Here is a 12,242-nt window from a genome sequence, read left to right on the forward strand (position 1 = left end):
TGTGAATGAGCCCCTCCTCCCACAGAGCCAGGCCTGCCCCCAGCATCTTGGCATCTTTGTCCCCCTTTGCCCGAAGGGCACTTCCTTGGGGATTTGCGAGTGCCCATCAGGGTGTGGGGGAGGGGCACTGTAGGGCCACTTGACCCTGGTTTCCATGGTACCAAAAGGTCTTAGGTGAGAACGCTTGATTTTAACTCCAAAAGAGGCAATATATACAGAGGCCTTCCTTTGTCAAATGTATACATTTAAAATCTGTGGCAATTCTTATCAGTTCTATTGAAGCATAATTTTTGAGACAGGGTCTTGCTCTGTTGCCCAGGCTGGAGTGCAGTGGCACAATCGTGGCTCACTGCACCCTTGACCTTCCATGCTCAAGCCATCCTCCTGCCTCAGCTGGGACTACAGGCATGTGCCACAATGCTCAGTGCTTTTTTGTTTGTTTGTTTGTTTTGAGGAGAGATGGGGATCTGAGTTCCCCAGGCTGGTCTTGAACTCCTAGGATCAAGCAATCCTACTGCCTTGGCTTCCCAAAGAGCTGGGATTACAGTCATGAACCACTGTGTCCAGCCAAAATATAATTCATATTACCATAAAGCTAATTCGTTTAAAGTATACAATACAGTGATTTTAGGTATACTTATAGAATTGAGCAACCATTGCCACAATCTAATTTTAGAACATTTTCATCCCTCCCGAAGAAACCTTGAATTCATTAACAGTCACTCCTTATTTCCCCCACCCCTGCTTTAGCCAACTAGTAATCTACGATCTGTCTATATAAATTTGCCCATTTTGGACATTTCGTATATTCTTTTTAGATTCGTGGGTACATGTGCAGATTTGCTACAAGGGTATACTGCATGATGCTGAGGTGTGGGTTTCTATTGATCCCATCACCCAGTGAACGTAGTACCCAATAGGAACTTTTTCAGCCCTTGTCCCAGACCCATCCCCGCTTTTGGAGTCCCTCGTGTCTACTGCTCCCATCTTTATAGACACTTCATATCAATAGGACCATACAATATGTGGTCTTTTGTGACTGGCTTCTTCGTGTGTTTTTGCAGTTCATCCATGCTGTAGCATGTATCGGTAATTCTTTCCTTTTATTGTATGGCAATTTTTGGTAGTATATTCATACTACATGAACTAACACATAGTAATAATGAACTACTTGTAGTTGCAACATGAATACATGTCACAGACCTTATACTGACCCTCAAAATCTAGACAAAGTACATACTGTATGATTCTATTTATATGATACCCAAGAACAGGCAAAATTCATAAATGGTGATGGAAGACAGAAAAGTAATTACCTCTGGATGAAGATGGGGTGGTCATTGTCTCGGAAGGGACAATGGGAGCACTTTTCAGGACCTTGCAATATTTTATATCTTGATAAAGGTGGTGGTTATGCCAGTATATATTTAATGTGAATAGTCATTGAGCTGCACACTTAATATTAGCAGAAGTTAAGCATGTCCCACATTATGCTTACATTTCAAAGCTTTTATTAAAAAGTATATGCAAATTTTGTGATTTTACAAGCTTTTGAAAAAATGTCACAGGTTGAATATCCCTTATCCAAAATGCTTGGAACCACAAGTATTTCAGATTTTGGAATTTGCTTGGATTCTAGAATATTTGCATACACATAATGAAATATTTTAGTGACAGGACCCATGTTTAAACACAGAATTTATTTATGTTTCATATACACCTTATACACAGAGCCTGAAGGTAATTTTATATAATTTGTGCACAAATCAAAGTTTTTATTGGGTTTTGATTGTCACTCATGCTATCATGAGTTCAGGTGCGGAATTTTCCACTTGTGGCACCACGTTAGCACCCACAAAGTTTCAGATTTTGGAGCATTTTGAATTTTCGGATTAGGGATGCTCAACCTGTATATACCGACAGAAAAACAAATAAATTATAAGCGTACTGCTGGATGAATTATCATCAAGTGAGCATATCCTGAAACTACCACCCATGTCAAAAAATAGAAGCCCTCTCCTGGCCTTTCCTAATCACTACCGCTGCTCTCTTCTCCAAATATCTAACATGATAGTTTTGACTGTTTGGGCTTTTTTTTTTTTTCAAGCTCTATGTAAATGGAATCAGTCAGTATACTTTCTTTTCTGTCGAGCTTCTTCTGCTCAACATTATGATTGTAAGATTTACCCATGTGGCGTGTAACAGTAGTTTGCTCATTTTCATTGTTTTATAAACTGTTGTATAAATATGCCCCAAATTATTCATTCTGATGATGGATGTTTGAGTTGTTTCCAGTATGGGACAATTACAAATCGCTCCCTATCAGGATTTATACTTATTTCTGTGGACTAAGGACCTACATGTGAAATGGCTCTGTCATAGGGTAGATACCAACTTTATATACCACAATTTCTGAAAACCCGTTTCAGCATTTCTTAATAGAGTAGTGTCATAGTCAGTTAGGGCTGCTATAACAGAATACCATTGACTGGGTGGCTTAAACATTTGTTCCTTATAGTTCCAGAGACTGGAAGTTCACTGTCTGGGCAAAGTACTAGTAGCTCGGTGAGGACCCTCCTCCTGGTTTGCTGAGAGCCGTCCTCTTGTATCCTTGTGTAGTGGAAAGCAGAGGGGACCAGCAAGCTCTGCTGTCTCTTCCTTTTCCTCCTCTGTTTAGAGACAAGGTCTCACTCTGTCGCCCAGGCTGGAGTAGAGTGGTACAGTCAGGGCTCACTGCAGCCTTGGATGTCTGGGCTCAAGTGATCCTCTCACCTCAGCCTCCCAGGTAGCTGGGACTACAGGTGCGCACCAATGCACCCAGATAATTAAAAAAAAAATTTTTTTATACAGAGGGATCTCCCTATGTTGCCCAGGCTGGTCTCAAAACTCCTGGACTCAAGTGATCCTCCTCTTCTTCCTCCCAAAGTGCTGGGATCGCAGGAGTGAGGCACCACGCCCGGCCCTGGTGTCTCTTCTTATAAGGGCACTATTCCCATCATGAGGGCTCCCACCTCATGACTTAGTCACCTCCCAAAGGCCCTACCTCCTAATACCATCACACTGGGATTAGGATTTAAGCATAGGAATCTGGAGGAGACACAAACATTCAGTCCATAGCAAGTAACAATTTTTTAACCTCAAAAAATGAAACTGGCCTAGGTCTTGCCTGACCTCTGCGAATTGGGGGGAATGTCCTAACACAGCTCAGTCTTCCCCTCTTCCAGGGCTGGCCCACCTCCCATCTGTCCCACAGGGTCCTGGCCTCCACCTTCTGCGTACTACCCCACTGCCTCCCATGGCCTCATCAGCCTCCTCCACAGGACCATGAGCCCCTTGAGGACAGAGACACTGTCTTGCTTGTCATTTAGTCCCAGCCTCCAGCACAGTGCCCAGAACATAGTAATTCTTGATAAATATTTGATTTAATAAGTGACAGCATGTAAGATCCATCCAGCCATCTAATTCCTGGGTGAAGTTGAGAAATCCATTAAATTTTGAAAACTCATATATCTTTTATCTTTGGTTTCAGATATCAAATGGATCCACTATAAAAGTCTTTAAGAAGATAGCAAATTTTACTTCAGGTAACCAATATAATATTGTTAACCTTTTGTTCTCACCCAGCTTCATAAAGTATTGCTTTTTGCCTCTCTCAGCTGTATTGTCACAAAGGTGAGATTGAGTTGTTGCTATGTAATTCTCTGAAAGTTGAGAAAAGTCATTTTGATCTCTTTCCAGTCCTAAGAATGTGATCCCTGCAAGAAGGAAAGGAAACTATAGATGGTGGTTGGCCTGGACTGCCCAGCACTGAGGAAGTGACTGCCTCTTTATAGCCCTAAACTCAGGGCAGAATCTCATAGCTTTTTTTCAACCCTTTAGAAGGATGGGGGCTAACAGAGGAGATCCCCCTGGCAAACTGAGAGGGAAGAGTACAGACAATCATCACAGAGCCCCGCAGCAAGCGCTGAACAAACAAGATAATCCACTTAGAAGGTCCAAGTCTCCTGTGATAGCACTTGCAAAATTCCCAGAAATTGGAGAGAGACAAACTGAAGGGGGAACTTTTATGGGAAAGTCAATAGGCTGGTCTCTAAAGTGATCTTCTGCTTCCCTGATAGCCCTGGGGCAGGAAATTCCTGTTCCAGGTTTGTCTCCAGAGAAATTATACCCCAGTCAAGACAATCAGCTCTCAGCCCTTGGAAAGGTTCTGAGCTCCTCCCAAACAGGCTCCTTTCACACACAAAGCCAGAGGTAGGGCTTCCTGACTTCTGGATTCACTATTAGAAGGAGCAGGGAGCATCTGGCCAGTGCAAACAGGGAATGTGGGGTTCTTGATTATACAGACAGGATAATTGGGTAGGACTCCTTTGGGGAAACCCACCTTCCATCACTACATGGGGCTGTGGTGAAGCCATCTTGCAGAGTTGCTATCATTCCAGCTTAAGGGGGATGGTGTCTTTGTGTTGAAAAGTGGAAGAGCGTGGTTTTTAGGTTTCAAAGATTGGGCCTTTTGAAGAGCCTATTATTTGGGGATTGAATAGTAGAATCTTAGGTTTGGATCTCTTCGTGGGCCCTCCAGTCCGTCAACACTGCTGCTAGTTTCCATTCACTGCAACTGAGAGCCACCATCTTACACCCTGCTGATACTCTAAACCTCCTGTACCTCTGTCCTATCATCAGCCCCTCTGTCAAAATCCCAACGCTGGATGAACCCAACGATTATCCTTTCCTGACCCTACAGCTAGGGAGCCACAGAAGAAAGGCACATAATGGCACACAGGGGGTCACTATAAGTTCATGGTACCCAACTTGACCAGGGCCCTCCACACAGCCTGCTCTCATTGGGTTCCTCTGGGCAATTCAACTCTGTGTTGTCCATAATGTCTGCCTTCTCTCCTCAAAGCTTTGACCCACACAGCTCTCCTCTCAGCAGATGACTTCACCCTGCACTCTTTACAGAGAAAACTAATCAGAAGTCCCTCAACAGCCAGTACCAAACCTACCAACCTACCTGCACCTGCCTTCTTCCTTGATGCTTGTAGGCTGACCTTCTTCCATTCAAGGCCAGTCTCTCACCTGTGCTTTGGGTCCACCATCCTTTCCAACCTTCTTGGTATCCTTACACCACCAGTAATCTCTTTTCTCACCTGTACTTTCTTTTCCTCTCCATCTACTCCCCATTTTCCATTAGCATTTCAAGATGTGCTAGTCTCTCTCATCTTTATTTTTAAGACAGTGTCTCGCTGTCGCCCAGGCTGGAGTGCAGTGGTACAATCATGGCTCACTGAAGCCTCAACCTGCTGGGCTCAAATGATCCTCCCACCTCAGCCTCCCAAGTAGCTGGGATTACAGGAGTGTGCTACCATGCTCAGATACTTTTTAAAATTTTTTGTAGAAATGAGGTCTCGCTACATTGTCCAGGCTGGTCTTGAAATCTGGACTCAGGCAGTCCTCCTGCCTTGGCTTCCCAAAGTGCTGGGATTACAGATGTGAGCCACTGAGCCTCTCTCAACTTTAAAACAAACAAACCAAATGCCTTACTTCCTCTCTTCCCTCCATTTACCACTCCCTTACCCTTTACAGCCACATTTCCTCACTCTGCGCTACTCTTGACTTGCTCTATGAGCACCACCTCATTGTCCTTTGAGATCCTAGAAAGGGTCAGCTCCTTCCTACCTTTGGACCTTCCTGCAATTTGCCTAGCTGACTCTATCTCTTCATTAGATTCAGCTCAAACATCCCTTCCTCAAAAACTCCTGGACTAGATTTGGTCTCTTGTTAATTCTTTAGCATATAATTCTCCTTCGTAACCTTTATCACAGTTATAATAATTGTGTACTTAGAAGTTTGATGTCTCTCATTGGCCAGAATGCAAATTCCATCAGGGTGAGAACTAGGTCTTATTCACTGCTATATGCCCAGTAGTCCCTGGCACATAGGAGGTGTTCTAGGTACATTTGTTAAATGAATGAGGCTTGAGCCTCTCCTACCAGCAAGAGATCAGAGATCACTAGGGAATCTACTTCCTCCTCCAATCCCTCACCCGTCCCATCTTCACGCTGTTCTTAAGATCTTAAGATGCAGCAGGGGGAAAAATGTAGCTATGGAGAGCTCAAGTCAAAAAGCTCAAGTAACTTCAGTATACAGCACAAATGGGGCCTTTTAAGAGAAGGCCGATTAGCCCATGGTTGCTTTTTTTAATGGACTGCTTTCTCTCCCTCTTTCTCTGGCGTTCAGATGTGGAATACTCGGATGACCACTGCCATTTGGTGAGTTCAGGCTTTCTTGTGCTCACCACTGAATTGCATGCCTTCTGTAGCAAGAGTGGTCTCCTTGGGTAACGCTTCTGCTGTCTTCCCTTCAGATTTTACCAGATTCGGAAGCATTCCAAGATGTGCAAGGAAAGAGACATCGAGGGAAGCACAAGTTCAAAGTAAAAGAAATGTATCTGACAAAGCTGCTGTCGACCAAGGTACACTTACTGTTCTGGGAGCACTTTATGGCTACCTAGGGGTGTATGATATGTTTGACTTAATTTCCACTGAAGTGTGAAAATGTTACAAATCCCTTGTGCCTTCTAGCAAAGCAAAATGAAAGTTTAAATTGTAAACACTTCCTACCCAGTTCCTCTTCTTTTTATACACTACAAAGATAACAGCACTTTACAGATTTGTACTGTAGTATCTTCAGTCAGGGATTTAGTATTGTTCCCAGTCTCTTTCTCCACCATTTCACTATTATTGTTATTTTTTAGGTTGACAGCATAATTATTCCTTTTTGTTTACTTGTTATTATAGATGAGCAATAAAACTCCCTTTTTGAATTGCAAATAAAATGAAGGGGATGGGAAGGGTCAATGACTATAAACCTAGTAAATCTTAATTTTTGTTTTTCATTTTAAAATTAAGAATTCTGCTCACACATAAAAGTGTCAGATGTGAAAGCCGGTGGAATACCAAACCGAGAGCAAATTTTACTTTATCTGGCTTTTAGTGGAATTAACAGAAGTCTGTGGTGATCTTTTTTTTCCTCCCCCTCTGGAATGATGAGCACTATAAATGCTATGATCTACACTGGGCCCCAGGAACTTGATGGGCATGCTTCTTCAGATTATAACAAAGAATCTGCTTAGAGCTTAGGAGATTTGTTTAGTGGGCAGAGGACAGCCCAAGCCTCTTGATTTTCTCAGCTGTCCCATAGAGCCCAGCCTATTTGGCTTTTGTGAAATACTCAAATGCTTTGGAAAGTACACAATAAAACTTTATGATAGAAATATATGCAACAGGAAAAATTCTGGGAACAGAGCAGCATCACTTGAGCTTTTCCAGGCTGAACATAACTAATAAAAGCCAAATATCCGTGGCTTCCTGGTTTATGTAAACAGCCCTACAACTGACATTTCAACTGCTAGAGATTTCTGATATCCTCCCAGTTGACTAAACAATGTTATCAGCAAGAAGCTTATGAACCAAATCTAAACCTGGGCATGGATTTTCAAGACTTTTGACCTATACTGTGAGCACTGGCCACATTTGACAATTTTACATTTTTCTCTTCAGTTTGTTTTTCCCTGTTTTGAACATTATTTTCTCTGAATGTGGATTTGCTTTTGCTATTATGTTTTCAAAACCACTACCACAGTTTTTAATCTCCCAAATCTGATGTTGTCTATCTTTCAGGTGGCAATTCATTCTGTGCTTGAAAAACTTTTTAGAAGCATTTGGAGTTTACCCAACAGCAGAGCTCCATTTGCTATAAAATACTTTTTTGACTTTTTGGACGCCCAGGCTGAAAACAAAAAAATCACAGATCCTGACGTCGTACATATTTGGAAAACAAACAGGTGGGAATGTAGGTGATTAGTGACTGTTTTCAAGAATCTGGGACAGAATATTAACTAAAAGAAAGACATAGATAGTTATAGAAGGATTCATTTATCTCTATATCAGAATCTTTGGGCTTGGTAAGCTATCATGTCAAAGTAGTTTCTTATTCTGTTACTATTTTTAAACAATAAAGGAAACCATTCCTATGCCAAGAATCCTGTTCTTGAAGATAAACTGTTATCTTTGGTGCATGATACTTTGTCTAGAATGTTAAAAGAAATTTAAGTTGACCAGTAAAGAATGAGAAATTAACATTTGTGGTTTTATATCATTTTTGCATTAGAGAAAATTTTATGATAAACCATTTTTTGTTCCTAATCAGTTACTTTGCAGTCTCCAAGCTGTCTATACTCTGATTCTGTACAGAAATTTTTTATCAAGTGCAGTACTCAGATACTATGAGAATTAGCCAAAAGTTTGTGTTTTGTTTTATATTTTAATATTTTACCTTAAGGACAGGCAAGGCATCCAAATTTTGCCTTCTCAGTAAAGAAATGTAGCTCATGAGCTCTCTTTGAAATGCTGTGTGCATGGGCTGGATAAGACTCAGAGTTATGATGAAGTAGAACTTCTCAGTGCAAGCTCAAGGCTTTCCAGGCACTGAGGGCAGCCAGGTCACTTTAAATGAGTATCAAAAGCTGAAGTTCCAGAGCTCTAGGTCTAATCTCCCATTTAATCCAGGCCTATCCCAATTCTCTACGCTGGCTTGCTCCCTTCTCTTCCTGTGTTCTAGCCTCTTTTTTTTGAGACAGGGTCTCACTCTTGTTGCCCACGCTGCAGTGCAGTGGTGGGATCTCGGTTCACTGCAACCTCTGCCTACTGGGCTCAAGCAATTCTCCCACCTCAGCTTCCCAAGTAGCTGGAATTACACGAGCATGCCACCGCACTCAGCTAACTTTTAAAACTTTTTGTGAGATGAGGTCTCACTACACTGCCCAGGCTGGTCTCAAACTCCTGGACTCAAGCCATCCTCCTGCTTCAGCCTACCAAAGTAGTGAGATTACAGGTGTGAGCCACTGCCCCTGGCCTGTTCTAGCCTCTTATCTCCAGTCCCTGCCACTCCCACATCAAGACTGGGAGCTGAGGGCCACCATTCCACTTTGAAGATTATGGCATCTGAGCAGGGGCAGCAGCCAGGACAGTAGAGCTGTTGGGAGACCTAGCAGCATATGGGGGAGGTAATGAGCTAGGCCAGAGTTGAAAAGGAGATAATGGAAGGACTTTGAACCAGTCCCAAGTTCATGTTCGGGTATTTGAGTACCTACTATGGGCCAAGCAGTTAGTTGCTGGAGATATAGTAACAAAACAGATGAAAGTCCAGGTCCCATTCTAATAGTTGGGGACAGACACTAAATGCAATATGCAAACAGTAGTACATTAGCAGATGATGAGTGCAGTGGAGAAAGTAAGAAAGGAGGCTAGTATGTGTCAGGACTAGGTGATCTGAGAAGGCCTCACAGAGATGGTGACACTTGAACCAAGTCTTGAAAGAGGAGAGGGCATAAACCATGAGACTACCTGAGGCAAGAAAGTTTCAGGCAGACAGACGCCAAGAGCACAAGTTGTGAGGCACGTGCTTGCTTGGCCCACATGAAGAACAGCAAGGAGAACAGGAGAGTTGGAATAAGCGCGGTGAGGAGCAGTGGGATAGGAGGGCCAGGTCATGCAGGGTGTTATCCAGAGGGAGATGGAGAGCCTCAGAGGGTTGGAGCAGAGGAGAGACATGGTCTGATTCTGTGTTGAGAGGACTGCTGAGACATGACTGTGTTATGTGAGAACAAACTGTCAGGAGATGGGAAATAATCCAGGTGAGAGAGATTATAATCAAGAGCTATCTGGAGAAAATTCTTGCCCATGGCCACTTTCAAACTTACCCTCCTCTATCCTTCTTTTACAGTAGCTCTGCCAGTTAACCCTTTCTTCTTCTCTCCAAGTGACGCTTCTGTCTGTTGCTTGGTATGTTTGGCTAAGCAGAGTTGTATACTTCAATAACAAGGACAAAAACACCCGTTTACAAACTGTGATAAACAGACCATTGGCTTCATGAATGGCCCTATTTGAAAAGAGATTATTCTCTCTTTGAACAGCCTTCCTCTTCGCTTCTGGGTAAACATCCTGAAGAACCCTCAGTTTGTCTTTGACATTAAGAAGACACCACATATAGACGGCTGTTTGTCAGTGATTGCCCAGGCATTCATGGATGCATTTTCTCTCACAGAGCAGCAACTAGGGAAGGTAAGGCCCAGCTTGAGTATTTCTTGTATGTAGTCTTATGAGTTTGACATACTTGTCTTTCTGATAAGCATTCAAATAATAAACAATTGGTCTAAACTACACCAGCTAAAAAGAGATAGCAAGGGCCACTGTCAATTTGCTGTTATTTAAAATCTGTCTCATTATTTTTAATCTAATTTTTTAAAGTGAAAAACAAAATAGCCCCACCCAACTGCAGAATTCTGCCTGTGAAAAACTTTATCACAAAGTATACGTTTTGTTTCCTAGAAAAATATTCTATGGACACTGATAAACTATTAACCCAAAATATGCAACTATTGAAATTTGCCTAAATCAATTCTATTTGAATATACATAAAATGCCTATTTGAATATAACACATTGCTTATGGGACACAAAATCTTGCCCAAGATTTCTAACAATACCAGTTTGTCAGTTTCTAATCAAAGCATGAGTACTGTTTTCCTATGGTTTTCTTTGCTGATCAATAATAGTCCCAAGAACTCAAAGAAAGACAAAAATCAGAGCAAACTTCGAAAGAGATGTTTTGGTCTTATTTGGGCGCTCCAAAATATACTAAACTGAGCAATATCTGTGCCTAATGGATCTTTGAACACTGAGGAGGAGTTCTTGGGCAGGACTTTAAGAGTACCTGGAATGAATGGAGACTGATGTTCCACAGGTGCCTCAGACTCCCAGTCATAATCTAAACTCTTTATCAGCAGTATTTCTGCAAAACAAACCTGTTTTTACTTTTGTCTTCCCTAGCATTGCCTAGTCTCTCAAGGTAGAATCCTCAACGTTATCTTTGACTCCTCTTCCTTCCAACCTCTATCCTCAAATTATTGGTTACCACTCACTTCTGTCTCAAATGTCTGTCCCTCCCTCCTCCTTCCTTAGCCTTATCACTTAGCCTTATCCCTTCATCCCGTCCCTACTGGGATAACTGCTTCCTAATTGGTGTCCTTGCCCCTGCTGTCCACCTTTCCTTCTAAACTTTTCCTTTTCACTGTCTCTCAGGTAATCTTTCTAAAACATAAATCTGATGATGTCAGTCTGCTTCTTAAAAATTGCAACTATTTCCCATTACCTACCAGCTAAAGTCTTCACAGTGCCACATAGTGCTTCCTGATGGGCTTCAGCCCTCTTTGCTGGCCTCGTTATTTTCTTGCACACCCCACATACCCACTGTGCTACAGCTTTTACTTTTCCCAAGTTCACACCATGAACTTGTTCTCACACCCCTTTGCTCATCTTTCCTGTCTCACAATCCCTCTGTCTAGTAAAATCCTACCCATTCATTCATCATAAACATTTTATTCATTCGACAAATATGATTTCCTAATGAGGACCAGAAACTGTAGGAGACTCAGATCAGTCTACATATGCCTACTTTGTGAACTTTCCCCAATGTATTTCCTACAGCACTTTCTTCATTTGAGTAATAAAGTTCATCTTAGCATGCAGCACACTGAAAGGCACTTAAATGTTTATTCACACTAAAAACAGTTGTTTATGAATTATGTTCTTGACACACTTCACTTAATTCTCACAAGTACCAAATAAGGTAGTTATTATTACCCTCATTTTATAGATGAGAAAATTGATGTTCTGGGAGGTTACAAGTCTTGCCTGAAACCACACAAAGTAGCAGAATTATGATTTCTGATTTGTCTAACTCTTTCTGTCAACTCCTGCTGCTAATTATTTGTATCATAGTAAGCACTTCATAAATCTGTCTTTGCAACTAGATTTGTAAGCTTCTCAAGGGCAGCCACTAGTCTTTATCATTGTACTCTCAATGCCTGCTCCAGTGCTTAATAATGTTTATTGAATGAATGAATGATAGCATGATTTCTGGGTTCCACTTAAATTTGACAAATGAGAAAATCTCAATAATATCTCAGTCTCTAGGCATCCTTCAGAATGATTCATCAAGCCATTGATTCAGCCTCATGGGCTGGGACATTAGCCCTATCATTAACTTACCTATCTTCCCTGAGTAGAATTTTTTAAAGTTTTGTGAAAAATAATGATTTTTAAAAATAAAATCATATTTAATTTTTAAATATCACTGTTATAATTACGTAGAATCATTCAAATTGCCAGAGAACCTCTGCAA

At 41.7% G+C, this 12,242-nt stretch overlaps 2 protein-coding genes across 6 annotated transcripts in view; one reads left to right on the forward strand and one right to left on the reverse strand.

Annotated features, from left to right (window-relative positions):
• PLXNC1 (plexin C1) overlaps positions 1–12,242 on the forward strand; it is a 158,591-nt gene that overhangs the window by 141,839 nt on the left and 4,510 nt on the right. For 4 of the 5 annotated variants that reach the window (XM_509270.8, XM_009426007.5, XM_016923997.4 and 1 more), the window contains exons 24-28: positions 3,530–3,584; positions 6,238–6,269; positions 6,365–6,472; positions 7,680–7,843; positions 9,974–10,121. In XM_509270.8, coding sequence (XP_509270.2) covers positions 3,530–3,584; positions 6,238–6,269; positions 6,365–6,472; positions 7,680–7,843; positions 9,974–10,121 — 507 coding nt within the window. Of the gene's footprint in view, positions 1–3,529; positions 3,585–3,738; positions 3,892–6,237; positions 6,270–6,364; positions 6,473–7,679; positions 7,844–9,973; positions 10,122–12,242 lie in introns of those variants that run through there. The other variant, XM_054664607.2, reaches the window with a different exon arrangement.
• The window catches only part of CEP83 (centrosomal protein 83), a 182,239-nt gene that overhangs the window by 12,838 nt on the left and 157,159 nt on the right, over positions 1–12,242 (reverse strand). The gene's annotated exons all lie outside the window — the stretch shown is intronic.

The sequence above is a fragment of the Pan troglodytes genome, chromosome 10, assembly GCF_028858775.2.
Source record: "Pan troglodytes isolate AG18354 chromosome 10, NHGRI_mPanTro3-v2.0_pri, whole genome shotgun sequence".
Lineage (NCBI taxonomy): Eukaryota > Metazoa > Chordata > Mammalia > Primates > Hominidae > Pan > Pan troglodytes.